This window comes from Thermobia domestica, chromosome 13, assembly GCF_964235325.1.
Source record: "Thermobia domestica chromosome 13, izTheDome1.hap1.1, whole genome shotgun sequence".
Classification (NCBI taxonomy): Eukaryota; Metazoa; Arthropoda; class Insecta; order Zygentoma; family Lepismatidae; genus Thermobia; species Thermobia domestica.
Window position 1 is genome coordinate 166,828,765 of NC_137466.1, and position 21,320 is coordinate 166,850,084.

Sequence of the window (21,320 nt, forward strand, 5' to 3'; positions counted from 1 at the left end):
TGTTCGCTTCGCTCCACAACAAACGCTTTTTCATACCTCGTACACCTTGATTGTGCGCTAATTATATACATTTTCTTCCCTCTCACATTAGAAAATATTTACTTGTTGTATTATTATTTACTTTGCATTGAAACTGAGAATTAGACGAAGCTCTTTCTGAATGGAACCGCTTTTAAGTTATTTCTGAAACTAGTAAGATACATTTTTATAGAAGTAAGAAAAAAATGCTAAAACATTGGAGAATTTAGCCTATCAACTACGAAATGGGGAGGATGAAAGTGGCTTGGCTCCCAGTTTCCGCACGTAAGATTACTTGTTCTAGCATTTAGTGTGTGATGAGGTCCGCAAAATTTGCGGAACATAGTGAGGAATGATGCCTCATATCTTTACACCAAGATTTCCGTTGACTTATAACTTACGAAGGTGTACTCCAATGTCGCTAATCTGTGGAGGATGAATTTAAAAGAAGAAGACTATTGTAGTCGTCATGTCAAGTTATTGCCCCGTTGTTTTGACATGACGACGAGGCTTAACTTCCCTGCAGCGAAAAACGAGGCCTACTTATTTACAAGATATCTGTAACGTTTACGCAGACTTGTGTGTTTGATATTTGTGTTTTTGTGAAATATTAAATACCATGGCTGAAAGACGTAAAGTGAGTGACAGAGATGTGCGCGATAGAGACGGGATCTATGGATCAGATGGTGGAAAATCAGGAAAAGATACCAAATACGATGATCCACCAAATTCACGTCTTTTCATCGTGTGCGGGAAGTCCATTACTGAAGAAGAATTCAGAGAAGCATTTGAAAAGTTTGGTGCAATCGAAGAAATCTGGGTTGTGAAGGACCGCACATCAGGGGAACCGAAAGGTACGTGTTTTGATTGTATGAAATGGTGTCGAACTACTTTCAGTTTATTCTCTTTTTCCTAAGCTGTAGCTCATCTTATGAATTTGACTGCTTAAATTCAACAATTTTAGGGTGAAATATATTTCTTTGCAAAAAAGGGAACTTTAGGACAGAATCCACGGTAGCTTATTTGTACAATCCTCACCAGGTTCGATCCCAGGACATGGACAAATTCGTGCCTGTGGCTAGTTTTAGATTCTTCCGTTTCCTCTTATATTGTTATTCACCAATTGTTTCATATCATTCACTTTCATTAATCAACTGTTTGCTTTAACGTAAAGAGCGTAACCATGAGATGTTAAAGATTTCCTTTATTTTTAGGGACGTAGGAGTGCAATTTAAAGCAAACACGGTTCTGAGATTGATTCACTGATCACATACATGTGATATTAATAGTTCAAATATTGCAAACAAACCATTGCTTGTTTGGTTAAAGTTTACTGGGAACGTCAGAAGCGAGGCTAATTGTCTCCGTCATGGGAATAACCTAAACTAATAATAATAATAATAATCATATGCGCATTCATAGGTATTCTGTTGTCATTGGCATATCATTGGCCGCAACTGAGAAATTTCCATGTACCATGGTGTGCAAGTAACCTGTTCATCACATACTATTTCTTTTCGCGTTTCACCAAAGTCCTAACCAGTTTCTTTGATTCTCTTTCCGCATTTATTCCGAAGTTGGGCGTCCGCTTTCGACACGTTTTTTCGCTTTCAGCTTCACATTAGGTTCATTAATCCGTGCTCTTCACAAACTTTTGAAATATTTTGCTCGTTATCAACGTATTGCTTCACAAATGTTAAAACTGTTAGTTCACTGCCCTTGTACATTCCCCATGTTGATAACATAAATGCTCTTTACTTTCCCACAATGCAACTGTTCGGTTACCTTGCGCCAAGTAGTTACCTCCGCTCGGCGTATAGTCCCATGTTTATAACCGCTTATATATAACAAATAAACAGATTTTTCGAGATCCTTATATATTATCAAGCACACAAACGATCAAATTATACATATCTTTCCCGTAAATTTTAAAAATTATGCTGGAAACGGACGCCCAACTTTGGAACTTAACCCATAATTTTATGCGTAGGCGCGTCAGTGGTTATGGATATACACCTATAAACGATGATAGTGAAAAGACACTATATGGCATAGGACACATACCTTGTGTATTGTTCAGCTTTGCTACACTTCAATGGTCACTTTGTACCTTTACTTCATCATGTCTTTTTTTTTTTTTTTTTTTTATTATTTTATAGAGTACTACTTGCTAAAGAGCACGCTTTTCATTTTGTATTTCTACTTTACTACGGTATTACTCAAGCAGACGGCTCTACCCAGAGTCGTATTTAGGTTTAGTGGGACCCTAAGCTGTTCAAGGTAATGGGGCCCTTTATGTGTCGAGTTGAACGTAGATGCCCTATATAACAAATGAAGAAACTAGTGATATTTTAGAAAGGAGGTTAGCATCATAGGATCCTACATAACAGAAGGTGCTGTTGCTACGTATATGTACATTTTATTTTATTTATTCTTTTCTTATATACAGTACTTTGGAAATGTATATCCAGTTTTTCCTTTAGTTTTTTGGGGTCCCCAAAAGAGTGGGGTCCTAAGCTATAGCTTGTTTAGCTAATATGTAAATCCGGCACTGGCTCTACCAAATTTCCACACATTTATTCCATTTTCCGTTTTCTCCTTGCAGAGCATGCACTAAATGAGGAACTAATGCATAAACCACGAACCAACTTGTGCTAGGTGGCCACTAAAAGCATGAATGCTATCTAACAAAGTCAGAGCAGGGGAACCCGAGTGGAGCGAGGGGTACATTCGTAGAGAGCAGGCGCGTCAGCGACGGGGGGACACGCATAAACAAGGATAGTGGAAAAATGCATAAAATATCCGCAATAATTTTTACCTTCAAAAACACTTAAATAATCGTAATAACTTACTTTCAAAATGGCTTCACTGTTTTACCGGGTACAAATGGCCCGCTGCGAGGAGAAATTCGTCTGTTTTGAACTTTTACTTCTTTTCCATATTTCGCATAGTTGATTTTATGTTTGAACATACCATGACGCTACAAAAACTTTATAATATGACGCTCTTTATCATACGATTTTTTGTAATAAAATCGTATGTTTGCATTATATACATCGCAAATGTCCATTGCTAACACGAACAGAACATTCCTGCCGTTTATTTCCATCTTTTTCGCATTCTTGTATTCTTCCGCTTCAGTAAATAGATTCACTTAGGTTCACTCCCATTCAAATTGTATTTCAATATGATCTCTAATGACAGAAATTACTTATATTCACACTCTATTTCTTTTACGAAAGGTGTTTGACACCGTAGTTTACCTATAAATTTTGTTTTTAGTAGAGCAGTCTGCTCGAATGAACCCTTTACTACATGCGTAAGAAGTAAGATCCCGCTATATTTTTATTAATTGTACAGTCCTATTCTGAAGTCAAGTTATCTATTTTTTCCTTGGATTTTACAAATATATGCCTCCATAAAATGAGATAATACTATAAAATTTTACCCAATTTCACCACATTTGTTTCAGATGCAATTCCCTTCTTAATAATTTCTAATTCCCTCCATTACTGCGGCGTACACGTCCTAGATTAGTTAATAAGACAATAGGTTTGATATTATGGTCTATTGCCTGTTTATATAACATATCTATATGTGAACTCACATAGTTCAGAATTTAACTTGTTCTTTCTCCCTAATTAATCACCCTACCCTGATGTCCTTTATTACCCTTTTCAGTTTTTTATTATTATTATTATTACTTCGGGGCTGTCTGCAGCAGTTAATCCAAAATTTAACCGCAAATTTTTCTTTTAGGCAATTCATTCATTTTGATTCGTTCAATGATTCCGATTCCGAAAGAACTGATTGCTCGTAACAGTTCCTTAAATGTTCCGAGGAACCATTTTCTCCGAAACTGAATCGTGTTAGGAATCATAGTGATTTGTGCTGTCATTCTTTCACTAATTATTTTAAGCTTTGCGTTTTAAAGTAACGAATAATTTATTACTATCTTAATTTTTACTCTTAGAGTAGTCCTAAATGAATCAATATTTCAAATAATAAACGAAAATACTACACCAGGAACAACCATAATTCCTAATTCCACAAACTTCTAGAAAGCAATTGATAGATACCTAACACTAGCAATTGAAATAACGTATGATTTTTTATTCACTTCAGGGGAGCAAGCCACCCATTAGAGGCATGCAGCACAACTACTAGTATATGTAAAAAAAAAAAAAAAAAAAAATTAAAAATATATTATTATGTAGATGAATACAATTGAGCTGCATGCCTCTAAATATTACATACTTCTCATTTTCAGTCGTTCTCCACGAAAGGAGAAAAATAACGATCTCTTTCTCACACGAAATACAAGTCCTACTTAATTTCATTCCCCCACTGAAACGAAATTTCCAGCTATTTCCTTCTGTATTCCAAAGTTCATTTGACAATTTAAGTAAGTTTAAATTACAAAGAAATTCTTCACAAAATAAGCGATCGAATCTAACATTTATCACTGAAAGTATTCTTCAGATCTCGAACACGGCATTTAACTGCGTGACATAGTTCACTCTCATCATCACACATCATCCGACCAACGAGTATTCCAAGATTCAAGTAAGCTAACAGAATTACCACGTGACCTCTCTATTTCCTGCTATACAAGATGCCCTCCGACGCAGCGACTGGAACTGATTCGTTCACAAATACCGGAACAAATTGAACCACATCACTAAACCGAGAGAATCGAATGTATTACCTAAAGGAAAGGCTTGCCCATAGTTATAATAAATTGTTTGTTATAAGTTCGAGAGGAGTTCTTATGTTTTATGTTCTTGTATAATATCGAGGTTATAATGGGCGGGATTTACTATTAGGTTTTTGGTTCCGGTACTGTTGGCGGCTACATAGTCCATCATAACAGCATGACACTAACTACTGCTTCATATAAAAATTGAAAAAAAATATTAAACAAAAAATAAGTGCATACTTAAAAAATTATATAGATGAATACAATTCAGCAGCGAACCTCATAAATATTACATAATTCCCACTAACACTGGCGTCACTTCAAAATTTTCATTTCCATAAGTAATAAGCAAATTGCAAAATCATGCTTTCAGAACCATGTGTCAAATTAACAGTTAAATAAGTCCACTTACTATCATCCGACCCAGAGCACCTCTCCAGCAATCGGTTATGACAAGTGAATTCCTACTAACATATCTCGATATTACATCTAGGAGATTATTATCATTTCGTTCATTATCCGGATGCTCGCTAAGAAAAAAAAATATCCCGTTTCTCCGCGAATTCCACGAATCATCTAAATTGCTTCTTTCTTTTTTTTTTTTTAACCGTCTAACATTATATTTTCTGCGACCGAAGAGAGCTTCATCAGCTTCAACAATTAACCCTAATCCCTCAGTTCGACTTGCGGAATGTCTTACAAGCTCTTCCAAACATAGCCTACTTCTGCAGTAAGTCAGCCAATCACAAACAGATTGTGAACTCATGTTTGACGTAAAGGAGCATTCAGTAATAAGGGGAGGTTATATCTGATAGTTGGGATTAGTAGCATCACGAACATTCGTATCGTGGATGTTTCTGCAACAGTAATAACAAGTGAGATTGACGGGGCAATGAATATTCAAAGTAACTTAGTGTCAAATATCGTGATCATAAAACGAAGTAGTTTGAATAAATAACAAGGAAATAAGCTGGATTAAAAGTTTGACTTTTTTTTCTTTGGAAGTTTTATTTCGACAGTTTACATAAGTACTACATATTTCCAATCACGTAAATATTTTTAACAGACGTAAAGATAATGGTGCCGCTTACAGAAATTAGATATTTCAAAGCTGGGTGAGTGGTTATAATTTTTATTTTTGTTATATATTTCGCTGTATCGTCATTATTGATAATATTTTTTATTCTTTCGTAGGTGTAACGTACATTAAATTTTCGAAGACATCTGAAGCAGCTTTAGCTATGGAGGAGATGAATGGTCGATGTATTGGATCACATCCTCGTCCTTTGAAAGTTTTAATTGCTCACAGGTAAATATAGAATTTAAATTTTTTGCTAGTAAACTTCATACCTATAAAGAAGTACATAACATTAACGATATTTTACCTTGCAATACATCATTGTCTCTCTAAATCACGAGACGCATCCAGAAAGTAACTATGCGTCCCATAACTAGGAAACCATATGCTGCGAGAAGCGACTATGCACGTCAGAGAGTAAGGTCCCAGCATGATGCGTGCGCAAGCGGAACTTTCCTAGTACTCTCAGTAGCGTCGTGGCAGTGATTGAACATGGACGTTCCTATTCCAGCTCTGGCCGCGTGTGTGCAAGCAGGGATAAAGTTTTTGAATACGCAGGGCGCCGATTGAAATTCATCGTCAGTTGTCAGCATTGACATTTTGGCAATGATACCCCATGCGCCTTGCTTTGTGTGCTTTGGTACCCACCTAGCACACATCGTCTTGAACAACAGGCGCTCCGTAACAATGTTGTACAATAAGGAGCGGGAAATCTGCAGGAACTGACCGCTGAGTTTCGTTATTGTGAAGCAACGATTATGCATGATGCATTCCCTAACAAGGTTCACAAGGTCGTCTGTGATAACGCTTGGCCTCCCACTGTGCTCATCATCATGCACATTTTGGCGTCCTGCTGCAAATTGTCTACAGCAGCAAAGCGCTGTCTGCTTGCTTATGACGTTAGACCGATAGACGTGGTACAGCTGACGATGGATTTCAGTCGGCGCTATGACCTATGTATTCAAAAACTTTATCACTGCTCGCAGGAGCTGGAATAGGAACGCCCATCTTCAATCACTGCCACTACGCTCTGAGAGCACTAGAAAAGTTCCGCTAGCGCATGCGCCATGATAGTACCTTACTCTCTCACGTGCACGCAGTCGCTTCGCGCAGCATACGGTTTCCTAGCTATGGGACGCGTGAGAGTGTTACTTTTTGGATGCGCCTCGTAGCTCCCTGATTGTCCTTATAACGTTGGGTGGACGCCACAATGCCAACAGCATGTGGTAAGTACAAACGGTCACCAATTTTTCTTGTGACCGAACTCATACTACCTGACTTAGATTAGGTCTCACGAGAAGTGGTATTCCAGTGGGCTTATGGTGTTGGTCCCATATTTAATAGTTAAAGCGATAGGATGATGTTGTAGCCCTCTTAGTAGGACAAACGCGCCGGTCAGAAGTATTGTTATATATTGTGATTATAATATTTCATTATTATATTCTATATTATTATTATTGTAATGTATTTGTAAGCTACAATATAGTAATAGAAACAGCAAATTTAATAAAGAATAAGAAACATTACATTACATTTTCAAAATCCAGTATTCCTTATGGCTTTAAGGACATAAATTGCTTTGAGAAAAAGTAAACTACATTATACTTATGGTAAACATAAAATAGTAAAGTACATCACTCACATGTTTTACAATTGACTTGCCTTCAAAGCTGGTAACGAAGGAAAGATATTAAATTGTACCAATTTTCGGTATTGTTTATGTATGCCCGCTATATGAAAACTCAATTATATCCTACTGGCTGCACGAGAAACCATCTATTTCACAGTTTCTCAGCGTAATACCCGTAGGACGCTATGTCCATCTGGTAAGATGCTTAGACATTCTGTCATTAATCATACATTAGTTCATTTCTAAAATTACGTAACATACAGGTTTAATTGTTTAATTTTCCATTCATTCAGCTAACAGTTAACACTACTGTTTGTTAACGTTTACCTAAATTTCCAAATCTATCCTAGCAATAGCTCAGATGAAGGTAGCAGATCGACCTATCGAAAATTAAGCAGGAATCGAAATGAAAGAACGTTTGAAGAGATAAGAAATCTGAGTGCTTAAAAGTCTGTGCCTTAAGGAAGTCGTAAAAGTTAAGAAATTTGATGTTATGTTTTTGGGGTCTTTCGAGTAACTTTAGTAGTTGGCTTTCTAGTTTTCGATACGGAAGATTTCAGTTAGGTCCATGGTCACTAACAGCAGTGTTAAATTCTAAAGAATAGTAGTATTCCATGAGAAATTATCATGTGATTCATAGACTACAGTTTAATTTGACACTGTGCCTTTTTCATTAGCAGGCTTTTTGTGTTCCTGATGCTTTATTTTAGCTCTACAGTTTGAACTACTTGTGTCGCAGACTTTTAGAGGTATTACTATTAACGGCAATATTATTAAAATTTAAAGTTTACTGTTTCCAATTTTTACAAACAATCTCTACATAGAAAATATATAGCTATTGTAGATCTTTTGGTCACAAGGTAAATCAACACTGAAAATTGGAAAGTAAACACCGCAGCAACAGAAACGATACTTTTTTTTCATGTGTGTTTAATATAGTGTAAGTTATTTGCTGTTACTTCTTTAGAAGAAGTTATTAAATGTAGCATTTACAAATATGTTAAGCCTAATATAGTAAAGTAAGTAAAATGTCTTAGATCGTAACCTCATCATTTCCGGAAGATTGCAGTTAAAATTATTATAAAATTGAAATATCAGGAATACGAAATGTTAGTAGTAAAAATAGATTTAAATGTTTCTTGCTCATTATATCTGTTGCTACTAACCCCAGTATTGTAACCTAATTTGAGAGCTTCTTGAATTAAGAGATGAAAAAGCCAGAAATAATTGCCAATAGAAGCCTGTCTGCTGACTGCGTACCTCCTGACTAAGAAGTTTTTGTTCAAATTGAAGTTCAGAATGGGAAGAGACTGATTAAAGTACGGAATACTGTAAATGGTGAACATTTTGTAGTAGTCCTTCAACGACAAAAGCATTGTGCTGCTAATTACGCAAGAACTGAATATAAAAGTCATAGTATTTAAAAAGTGGTAGATGAATCTACCTTGTTTATTGTGTATTTAAGAGTTTTGCTGAGTGGTTTCAGTCACTTAATACTGTGACTCTCCTCAATAGGTGAAATCAGTCATATGCAGATGGAGTAACTTTATGAAAACCTCTTTCCTTTTAGATGCAAGGATTCTAAAATTGAAAAACTAACCTTTTGATAAATTTGTTTTTGTAGAAATTTCGTAGCGAGAGACTGGAGGTTTTACAATTCTTCTAAAAACAGGAACCAAATATGTCTAAGAAGCCGCGGTGGCTTAGTGGTAGAGTGCCCACGACTGGTGCGTGTGTTCTTTGGTTCGATTCCCGACCAAGTAAGTTTGTGGTGACAACATCGTGTCTGTGGGTTTTCTCGGTGTATTCCCATTTCCTCTCAGATTCTTATTCCACCAATTCTTCCATCATCATTCGCTTGCATCAATCATTCGTCTCTCTCAGCCTAAGGGGTATAATCGTGGGACGTTAAACTGAAAGATTTTTTTTTTAATTTCATTTCATGATTGTGTCCAATTGAGTGAGTCTCACTCGGACAATAATTCTTCTTTTCTCGAAGATAATTTTTCAAATAATTCATGACATCTATACAAAATTAAGGGCAAAAAGAACAATAATTTCACGTAACTGACCGTATACAAACTATTTTATACACTAAAAATCCTTGCCAATTTTCTTTTTGCGTTAACGTCTGTGTTTGTGTTGTACGCAAAGTAATCGAAAGTTGCAGGACAAGTCACTAAAACCGTTCAGGTGAACTCTTAGTCTGTGGCTATTTGGGAATGCGTTTTGGAAGCGTTACTCCCCCTAGAACGAACGCGACCAAGGTGGCAATTTGGTAACTTTACTTTTGCCAGAGTCATAAATCATACTATGAGCCAGTCAGGGTCTTATTTGCCAAGTCCAGGTCTGTAATAGCAGAGTTCCAGTACTCTGCACAAAGCATCTGTTTCTTGCTAAGATCCCTTTGCCTGGCAACACGTCTTTTCTTTTTTCCCCTTCCTTTTGACATCTTTTAAACGGCAGGCAGTCTATTGTTCCGAAACGCACCAAATACGCTCGAGCTGACGTTTTCTCCGCGTTTTTTATTGCTTTAGCGTTTCTGATTAGCCATCCACATTTAAATACATGGTCAGGGTATTCCAAGCGTACGCAAGAGCAATAAAATCGCTTTGCAAACGCTACAAATTGCCGGGTACTTAAAGACGCAATAAACAAGGTAGATCCAAGATCCATACCGTCACATTTTAATAGTATTAAAAATGCGTCAATTACTTTCGTTAAATACATAAATAAGGATTATAGACTTGTATCGATCGTGGTCTTCTTGTCTTCAGATTTTATATAATATATATCTGTCATTTACTAGCTAGAGGATGTCAAATCACTATTTATACATTTAATAGTTTATCCGAAACATCCTATTTTGTAAGATATTTTGGACATGTCTATTAACATATAGTATTAACAATTTCTCTTAAAATTTAGTTGTATGATATTCTGTCATATTTTAATTTTGTTAATTTATTTTTCTTCTGCAGTCGAGACCAAGGCTCGAAGAGAGAAATCAATGAAGAAGAGCGACTTCTTAGATTGTTTGTTGTTGTTCCAAAGACTATGTCTGAAACGGCCTTAAAGGATCACTTTAGTCAATTTGGGGACATTGACTACGTTACTTTGGTAAAAGACAGAGTTACAAGAGAGAGCAAAGGATTTGCATATGTAAAATATCACAGGTAGGGGCGTTTTCGTCTATGGTGTGGGTAATTGGTTCAGTTTTGTACGAATTCGTGTGGTTTGAAGCCCACTTTCAACTCTATTCTCGTTTCATATAGCCTCGGTCTGAAAATAGAAGTTAAAACTCCAAACAAATAATCTAACTAAATGTCGAAATTAGTAAAGCAGTAGGGTGCATATCAAGTAATAATAATAATAATAATAATAATAAAATTATTTCAATGCTTACTTAAGTATCCCAGTAACAACTCACAACCGTTATTTCTGCAGAGAGGAAGTTTTGTCAAGAATGTCTCGGTCTGAAAATAGAAGTTAAAACTCCAAACAAATAATCTAACTAAATGTCGAAATTAGTAAAGCAGTAGGGTGCATATCAAGTAATAATAATAATAAAATTATTTCAATGCTTACTTAAGTATCCCAGTAACAACTCACAACTGTTATTTCTGCAGAGAGGAAGTTTTGTCAAGAATGTAGTTCTTTGAGCAACGTGAGTGTTGAACTTCATTTATTATTAACAGAATTTTGTTCATTCGATCTGCTCGCGGAGTCTTGGTAGTGTAGCGCAGTGCCTTTTACTCATTGGAATTTGCAGTGTACACTTAAAACTTTAGATCTCCGTATTTGAGCTCATACTAGAATTAATGGTATGGTAATTCATATACCACTGACCTGCTCACTATAAATATTTTTCCCTGCACCAAATGGGCTTACAACATACGGGTAATCATCACTGGAGCCTCTTAAGTTATGACTTCAGATTGTTGTCCCTTTTCTCAAGCCAGCAACGTTTGGATCAGGACATTTTAAGAGATTGCCTATAATTTTCATCATGTAATGGAATTGCTATGTGTTATCAGTACTAATGTACGTGTGGATTTTGCGTCTAAAGTTGAAAATTCATATTGCAATGTTGGTGTGAATTCATTCTAGGAAAATCAAACTCTGAACTAACTAATTAAATCATTTATTTATTTATTGAACTGTAGTATTTTATTGAGAGTTTGATCCATCTAATAATTATTTCTGAAGATATATATATATATATATATATATATTTTACTTTTCCATGTATAATCGTAAAAGAAGAAAATGGATTCATAGAGGTAATAAATTGAACAGATTTGTTGTTAATATATAATCTTACAGACTTTTCTCAAGTTTGCAAGGTATTAAAATAGTGAGTATCTTAAAACCAGGGCCGGACTGAGTGACAATAACACCCTGTGCTTAGTCACATTTTGGCCTCCCCAGGAAGCGTAGAGAACCTTTATAACTTCCTCGTCTTTACGATAAAAAAATAAACTTTCCTGAAAAAAAAAAAACATGATAGATAATAAGAATACAATGAATAACATAAAGTTACTTAAAGCAAGGAACGCTCGCTTACCGTATGTTTCCAGAAGACAGATATTTTGCATAAACATCTGCAATATTTAAAAAGTTACTCGGTTCTGCAGCTGTTTGCACATGTTCCTATTTCTTATGTATTTTTTACGTATTCCTGTTTCTTTCTATAAAATACTGTACTTACAGTTTTCAATAATGTTTACTAATTAGCATTTTAAACAGAAAATATTCTGTTCACAGATGCACTAAATAACTGACCACTGATCACTTTAAAAAACATTCTCTTATTGATTAAACCATTTTATTAAGAGGGAAGTCATTCAATTTATTTGCACTACGCCATATCATTTTCTGTATTCACTTCTCAGCAAGCAATAATTGCCATTTCATAGTGGAAAGTTTTTCCATCTTTGGTAATTTTTGTCTCCATTCGATAAAATATCTTTTGTTATAATAGAATTATGTATATCAGTTAATGGTAGATATGATTTAACATTGCTTTTTATTATTGTACTTGGTGATCACAGTATCTTATTCTCCGTCCTAGTTTCATTTCCCTATTGCGTTTTTTTTTTTCTTAATCTTCAAAATTTTTAATACTTGAATATAGTTTTTTAAAGGTGTTTAGAAAGCCAAGAGACTGCTTGATTTCCTTCCCTGGACTCTCATATGTACTTTATGACCACTTATATTAATAACTAGCAGTATCACGTGTACACTGCGTAAAGGAGTTTGGTTTCTGTGGCGTGATATTTTCTAAATTAATATTGAAACTCGATATGGTGGTTTAATTGGAGAGATTAGAGTGGAGATGGAATGTATTTTTGGGACTTTCAGTTGATTATAGAAATCAAATTTCGCTGTCTGTTACGATTTTAATACTATGGCGATCAACGTTTAAAACCGGAAGCAGTTAATTTCTGTTCTAGTTTTATAGATGATTAAGAGAGAAGATGGTACCTATTCTTAAAAGTCCAAATCCATTTTTTTAAAAATGTCGCTATTTCTTATCGTAGATTATTGGAACCGGAAGATATAATGGATTTCCACCACTTTTGGTGTTAGTATAGGAAGTTAAGAATTGGTAGTAAATGTATCCTTTGGACTTTTAAGCAGTTAAAGAAAACATTTTTGCTATTTATTACCGTTTTTGCTGTATAGTGATCAACGTTAAAATCAGAAATGGCTGAATTTTACCACTTCCAGTTTGAATATTGGCTCCGAAAGTGAACTCGGTTCCTATTTTTTAACCCTACATCGTGACTATTGATTTTTAGTGTTCCGGACGAACAGGCACTTTGACAGGGTAAATATAAAAGGAGTTTTGATAGATTTAACTTCTTAAAAATTACTGTTAAATCATAGTGAAACTCATGAAAGTATAAATTAATAATATATTAATAATTAATAAGGAATCAAAATAGATAATTGAAAGGATAGTTGCATTTCATAAGATACATACTCAGAATTAAAATGTAACAACAGCTGAATAACGAGAAAATGACGAGTGATGTAATAATAAAAAACAATTGAAAGTGAAAGTCTTGTGTAGATTTTAACTCGTTTCTTTTAAAACAAGTACTTATAGACTCTTTTTTTCCCTTCGTAATTTCAGTTCGTAAATTTTGCTCATTGATAAGAAGGAAGTGAAAGAAAAAGTGACCTCTGCGAGTAACAAAACAAGTGAAGAAGTTCGAATACCTGTCGCGAAACGACTTTTCTCCCCTCCTATTCTTTTCGCTCTCAGTCAAGGACGTACGGGATTTACAGTTACTTTCCTGCAATTTTGTTACAGTTTAAGAAAGTAAATAGTGTGTATCACTATTATATCATAGATTAAATAATATATTCATATTTTATGTATAACTAAATATTTAAAAAGTTTTCTTCGAGTGGTCTGGAACCATTTTCACACACAACCCCTTTCTTCCATGTCGGATTTTCACCAACATAAAATAAATTTTTAAAAAATCCGGTCAGTTTTATAATATATATCGATCCAGTTTATGGACTTGTACTAATAAAAGAACTTACAGAAATTATAACGATATATATATATATTATATGTGTATTTAAAAAGAAACACACTTTTTCCCCCATAGATCACGCATACAATAGTCCTTTTTGTTGACTCAGTTATTTTTTTCACAAGGCCTCCTAACGATACGAAGAAACACACGCAAATGGCGCTCTTCCACAGTGCTGTCACCTATACAAACAGAATTGTACGAAGTTTATATTAGTTCGTGAAAATGTATCAATTTTTGAAACGGAATGTTACAATAGAGTTTTCTCCTGTTTCAGAAACAAGTGTCCAAAGTAGTTGAGTGTCTGGTATTTTCGAGAATTTTACTGTTTTAAATATAATAAGTGCCATGTTGTTCTAATAGAAGATTATCGGATTAAATTTAATGATTTATTTCATGATTTATATTGGTACAAGTTTTTCATAGGTGCTTTTATTGTTATTTTGTAGAGTTTCACATGCTGCAAGAGCATTCGAAGGATGTGATAGAAGTTTTAAGCCAGTATTTGCTAACCCCAAACCTCCGAAACAAAACGTAGAAGTTTTGGAAAGGTATAATGGTCCAGGATCTGCTACCTCAGGAAGTACTTACGACAGTATATTTCTCCCACATAGTGAGTACACAGTTTCTACCATTTCTTAATTCCTCTCACATGTACAGTATGTCGTAGCACAATTAGAAGAAATCGTGTCATGTTTAGAAAAGCTTGTATTGCATAGATCTAATGGATGTGTTAGAAACATTATGCTTCGAAATAATTTGACATTTAGATAAAAGTAGGATAACTTTATTACAATACATTACTTTATTACTTAAGATACAAATATGTATCGAGATTGGCGCAAGTTCACGTTTTTGGATTTGCATTTTAGACAGTGCTTCGACATTGATTAAAGATCAATAACATATTTCTTACGCAAATTGTTTTAGCAATATGGAATTCCTTTTGCTGCAGAGTATATCCGGCACTAGCACGTCGGCTTTGTATTATGTTAAGGGCATTCACTAGAGTGAAATTAAACTACCACTTATTTTAGAATTTTTCTGTAATATCTTCAAAACAATTAAAAATATTCAAAAAGCAGACACGTAGTGAACTAGATAATACGATTTTGCATGTGATACCTTTATCACAATTCACCTATCTGCTTTTGGTATGCTGCTATTTACAGAACCCGCAAATTGCTAAATCTGTCTACAGTTGCAAATCGAAAGCAGATAAATGAGTTGTGATAACAGTATCACATGCAAAATCGTATTGTCTAGTTCACTACGTTTCTGCTTTTCGAATATATTTATTTGTTTTGAAGATATTACAGAAAAACTCTAAAATTAGCGGTAGTTTAATTTCGCTGTAGTGAAGACCCTTATCTTATCTCCAAGTGCCATTGTAGTTTTGAGAACCTCAATATTCTCTTCGGCTCATGATAGTAGTTAATAAAATGAAATGTAACATGTACAAATCAGACATTAACATCTCAAATGTTTGTACACGTACGAAAATTCTCAGTATGTCCAGGATTAAAAAAAAAAAAAAAATCGTAATACATAATATGTGCGAGCGGTTAATCTTGTAAGTAATGTTCATGTTGTTTCTTAGTTTGTAAAATAAACATTATTACAACATTTGAAAATATTTCCTGAGTTTTGTTCTCAATATGTTTTTCTGTCAGTGTGACCTTTGAAAATGAACTTTTGTATAACTTTATTTGAAATCGGGTAGCAAATATTCACTGGGAAAGTGCAGTTCGCTCACCAGTTCATTGTACTAAACATATTGCGTATTTGTGCTTTCTTATAGGTGTTTGGTTAGCGTACGCGCTTTGGCCGCAAAAGACCTGGTTCCATTCCCGGTGAGAGATCATATGGCACGGCTCCCACGTTAAGTTGTAGGTCTACGTCTCATGTAGCCAATACCGAACAACCAACTATCTAATACTGAGAAGTTTCGTTAGTGGACCAACATTTGAGAAATAAAGTGTAATCAGCTATTACCCTACAGTCAAGAGAATAATGGGATTTTCGGAATTATTGTAACAAAAAAGAAATTGCACCTGGCGTTTGAAAGTAAGATTTAACATAAATGTGTCAATTACAGTCTATTTCTAATGCAGTCTGCTGCACTATATATAATCAGTTTTAATACAAAATGTTTTATTATTTCGTATTAATTGCATGGTTTTATAGTAATGGGAACAGAATTTTATATTTTAAATTGCGTTGTAAAAATATTTTTCTATTTTTATAGTGGATACTTCCTATCCGAACTCAGATGGATCTACAAGGCTTACTGTTATTGCTTCTCCTATTCTGAATCAGGATCAGTTGTGGCGTTTATTTGATATTATTCCTGGGCTGGATTTCTGCCATTTGAATCAGAACGCAAAGTCAAAGGTAAGTTTTAATGTAACGTATATATTGTTTCCTTTTATTGAATTATTGTTGAAATCGACGATTTTCAAAAACACTGACTATTAATATATATGCACCTAGTTATTCCATAAATATTGTCAGAGATTTTGCCACGCTTGGGTATGAGTGAGTGCTGCAATCAGTATCGTGGGTAAAGTGAGTCCATGAGCTGCTCATTCCATGGTGACGCGCGTGGTAGAGGAAATGTGTAACGATGGAGTGTAACGACTACGAGAATCGTGTTACAGTCATAGCACTACACAAGGTGGGCATACCACCACTACGGATCATTGTCCTCCTGAATCCTCGATCAGTGAATGATTTGTCTATGGCACCATCCGGCGTTACAATGAAACGTGAAGTGGTAATGACCAGCAGCGTACTGGCAGACCGCACACAGTGAGGAAAGCATGGGTAGTCAAAGCTGTAGCCGCAAGAATTCGGCGAAATCCAGTCAGGATCATCAGTGATGTGCCGCGAGATGTTCATTTCGAGAACACCAAGTCACGAGTGCCCAATCAAAATCTGGGACATACGGATAACTTTTTGACTGATGTGTTACCCTAGCAGAATGTGATGGAAGTTATACGTCTCAGACGTTATACTGGTATTACAGGTCAGTTATCTTTTCCGACAAGAAGCTGTTCATAGTTCTTTAATGCTCGAAATGACCATGTGTATGCATCATCAGTGCAAGCTATTGAACGTGTTTCCAGGGTGAAAAGGCCCCTTCACCTTGGCATCAATCGTGGTGTGATGAGGTGAGAGCTTTAAAGGCAAAATGTGGAGAAGGGGTGAAGACATTAGCTTCTTTGCACCAAATCACTGTGTTGGAGACCATTGTGAAACCACTGAATACCACCGTGTTCCGCAACCAACACAATTCTGCTTCTGTGCACAAGGCATGGTCAACATAGGAGTGGCTACGGACTAACGTCCCAGTCAATCTCCACATCAAACTGTCCTGTAGCTGCCCGGATCTGAACCTGCTCGACTACAAACTGTGGTCATTGTTTCAATCAATGCCCTGCAAGAAGAAACGCCCTAATGTTGACTCCTGAAACGCGCTCTACTGACTTACGTAACAATTGTGATGTAGACATAAGAGTCATCACCATTACGCCATCCAGCTCACTTTCGGTCTGTGTGGCATTGTAGCCGTTTGGATCCATTTTTTTTTCTGAAAAAAAGAAAAAGAGAAGTTAACTATCGGTAGTGAAAATGAAACATAACTAAACTAAAAAAAAGCACGCTCATTCCCATACACCGCAGCTTTCCAACTTCGGAACTACCTTTATATGAAGTTGTACGAACATTCTGGACTATCTGATAGACCAGTCTTCCTTGTGACAATGACAAGAGGGTAATTCTTTATAACGGTGACAACATTCAGCTTACTGATAGTCCTAGGTGGTCGCTAGTGCTCTTTGGGTGGTTTTACTGGTGATATATAAAAGTTAGTTTAATTTCTAATTCCACTCAGTTTTTATGATTATTATTTGAACTTTGTTGTTTGAGTTGTTGTGTTTATTAACACTAGTTGTTATTATTTCAGTACAAAGGGCAAGCAACTGTTGTGTACAACAACCCTCGTTCGGCAGCATATGCGAGAGACAAACTTCATGGATTTGAGTATCCTCCAGGCCAGCGTCTTATTGTAAAATTAGAAACACCGTTGCATGCAGATGTCGCACCGTAAGTATGAGTAATATTTTTCTATAACATTGTTAAGGTTTATCCTTTTTCTTCTACTTTATTTTCATGTATTTATTTATGTATTTGTTTTGTTGTTTTAATTTGATACACAAATTATTACTTTTTTGTTTGGTTATAATGTAATCCGTTTTCAGCACCAAGGCAATATATGGCGGAACTTACTGCTTAAAGTGGGATCCAAATTACTAGTTTGGATTTTTACCCAGGGAAGATAAACCACCAGAGATTGTACTTATAATCATGCACATAGAAAACACGCAGGTTTGCCACTACTTGGCCACTAAAAGTACTCTCCAGTAGTCTAGTGGCTGGCGCGTAGGTCCGTTCTCGAATTCAACTTAAACTGCAGTTCCATATCTCATATAGTCTTGTGCTGAAAAAGGGACTGTAAACTTCAACAAGGAAAGACCTGGCCACGAAGGGGTGTTGCCTTGATCGATTTCCTCAGTTACAGGTGTTTTAGTCTCTATTTTGTAAAGCCAATAAGCATATCTTTCATAGAAGAGTGAGAACTAAAGAATTAATTTTTATGTTAAAATACTTTTTAAAATGCTGTAATATGTATTGTTAATGATGATAAATTTATTTCAGAGCATCATCTCGTCCCATTGTCCATCCTTCTGTAACTCATCCATCCCTTTTCCAATCTCCTAACATTAATTATCCAGTCACCAACTCTCCGAGGCTACCTTCTATGCAGCCGCCGAACCAAGCTCCTGCGAATAGCGGTCGGCATAATCTACCTGACTTAGCTACGTTAGCCGAAACAATTGCACAAGCAACGTCACTTATCCAAGCGGCTGGATTTGCATCAGGTAAGTGTAATATATTGTCAGTTATGTAACACTCAAACTGATCGATTGGGAAAACTCTGGTTACTAATCTTCTTTTGAAAACCCACTCAAAATAATAGTACGATAATTTAACGTTTTCGGCGTCTAAATAAGATTTGACAGGGGCAAATAATATATCGCGTGTAGTCTTTAGCCACTATTAAGGCATGTATTTAAAAATATATTAGTCCAGTCTTCATTATTTCATACTTAAAAATAGTTCCTTGTCCAGATAATGGCAGACTATGTGCTCGGTTACACAGAAATCAAACCTTTGTATTGGCAAAGATGTTTGCAGCGCCCAGCCATCTGCTCAGGACAGCCATTTTGAAGAAGGTACCGGTATAAACTATGCGGAACACAACCCCAGTTTGTATGCGAGCCGGTCCTCTAAAGGCGGATCAAATACGACTTTCTCTCAACAATATGGGTCCCGTTTGCGACAGAATAGGATCTGACAGAAAATCTGCCATGCTGACCTCCTCTGTTTTAGCGGATGTTGGAGTTATAACTACAGAAGACAGGTTAAACGTAATTGACAAAAACAAAATTCTACATGAAAGGGAAAAAGGAAGATAAGAAATACAAAATGAAATTATTGAGCATCGTGGAAAAGCCATTGGACTTTTATTGTATGGCGTAAAAGACAGAACAATGATGACAACAGAAAACCCGAGAGAACAGAGCAGAAAAAGACAGGTAATGGTAGAATAGCACACAACTCTCCCGAAGGAACCTGGTTCATGTTATTTTGGACATGTTATTCTGGACAACGAGACAGCTTTAGCCATTTGAGACGCCATACTAACATTTCTAAAATAGAACTTTCATCAGCACTAATCGCTTAATGCTCTCGATATCGAGGGCACCAATATTTACACTTATATTAGAGGAAACTGTGATCTTGTATTCTTCAAGACGCTTTTGGAGGCCAAACAATGGATTATATGCCAACTTCATGGGAACGAGTTGCCTGTAAGTCATCTCTTTAAAAGTATTTGTTACTACCTGTGGATCGCGATCTTTTTCTGGGCCCATTGGGATGCAGCTTATAGTATGTGAGGCCCTGCCAGTTCGAAAGTTTTGTAAGATCGATGACCTGTATGAATCAGCACGGATCTAACTAACTTAACTTCTGGGAAATTAAACCGTGCGAAGTGGCTCACTATAGCAACGTAAGTTCTTTATCTTTATGTGGGAATGAGCAAACCCTCAGCCGCTCTTAAAACATTTGCGAAGTTTGTTTTAACAATCTATGCAGTTGGCTGGTTTGACGTAAAAGTAACCCCCTGGAAAATCAATGAGCTGCAGCAGGTTTTTAACTCAATTCGAACTTTAAAGTACCTGCCGAGAAGAATACAAGGATATTATTGACAAACTTTTCTAAGAGAACTTTATTTTTTGTACCCAGAAAATTTACTCTTGTGGGTGCTTTGTGACCCCAGAGAAAGTATTCGTAAAATGGCATTAAAAGAAAGAGTGGGGGAAAAGAATTCAAATAAGACTGTTCAAAATAAGAAAATAAAATTAAATCTTTCAGTTTTATGTCCTACAATTATGCCGTGTATACTAAAGAAGACGGTAATGATGAGATTGAATGAAATAGTAGAATGAAGAAAATGGTAGGAAACGAGAAAACCCACGTACATGGAGTTTGACCACCACAAACAGACAATTCAACTTGCTGGAAGTGAATATTGAAGCATCCAGATGATATGGGCCATTTACTGAGATAAGTGCATCATTACTTTCCTCCCTTCACTGCAAAGAATATCTGACAAAGACCTTGTTAACGCGGAAAAAAGCTGGGACTTAAAACTGTCTTAAAATCCCCTGCCACAGTCAGGCTGCTAAACAATGCGTGCAAACCGTGTCCAAAGCTGCTGTTTTAGTATGTGGAATTGAAAGAAGAGAAAGTTCTATCCAAGCTAAACTGAGGCTCGAAAAATAATACCAAGGTTTTCGAATTCGGAGTGAATTTAGGGTAGGATACAGGAATAAATCGTGCTCACAGTTTTTGGGTGGTAGGATGGACACATGGGGACTCTAATTACAGCCGCTTCCACATTGGTAAATCCTGGGCAGCAAATACATCGAATTGTATTTGGCTAAGAGGTGCAAAAATATTTCTATGATGTAGATCAGATCGCCAATACAAATTCATGCACGAGTTTGTGTAGAGAATAAAACGGAACAAATTAGGATGTTTGCAGAGCAGTTTAGATTCATACACAGAGTCCATGTAAAGACTACGAAGTTCAATAAAAATAAATAAATAAATAAAATAAAAATTGTGATAGTTGCAAAATATCAAGGTCATTGCGGAACATGGAGATAGTTTGTTTTTAAAATGCTGGTACACAAGTGTTTCTTTTGTTGA

General features: G+C 35.8%; 1 protein-coding gene across 1 annotated transcript in view; it reads left to right on the top strand.

Moving 5' to 3' along the window:
* Positions 1 to 461: 461 nt before the first annotated feature.
* Positions 462 to 21,320, top strand: part of LOC145668708 (RNA-binding protein 45) — a 42,517-nt gene continuing 21,658 nt past the window's right edge. The window contains exons 1-7 of the mRNA XM_081736809.1: positions 462 to 872; positions 5,912 to 6,026; positions 10,407 to 10,601; positions 14,429 to 14,592; positions 16,228 to 16,373; positions 17,947 to 18,086; positions 18,699 to 18,922. Coding sequence (XP_081592935.1) covers positions 638 to 872; positions 5,912 to 6,026; positions 10,407 to 10,601; positions 14,429 to 14,592; positions 16,228 to 16,373; positions 17,947 to 18,086; positions 18,699 to 18,922 — 1,219 coding nt within the window. The 5' untranslated portion in view covers positions 462 to 637. The remainder of the gene's footprint in view (positions 873 to 5,911; positions 6,027 to 10,406; positions 10,602 to 14,428; positions 14,593 to 16,227; positions 16,374 to 17,946; positions 18,087 to 18,698; positions 18,923 to 21,320) is intronic.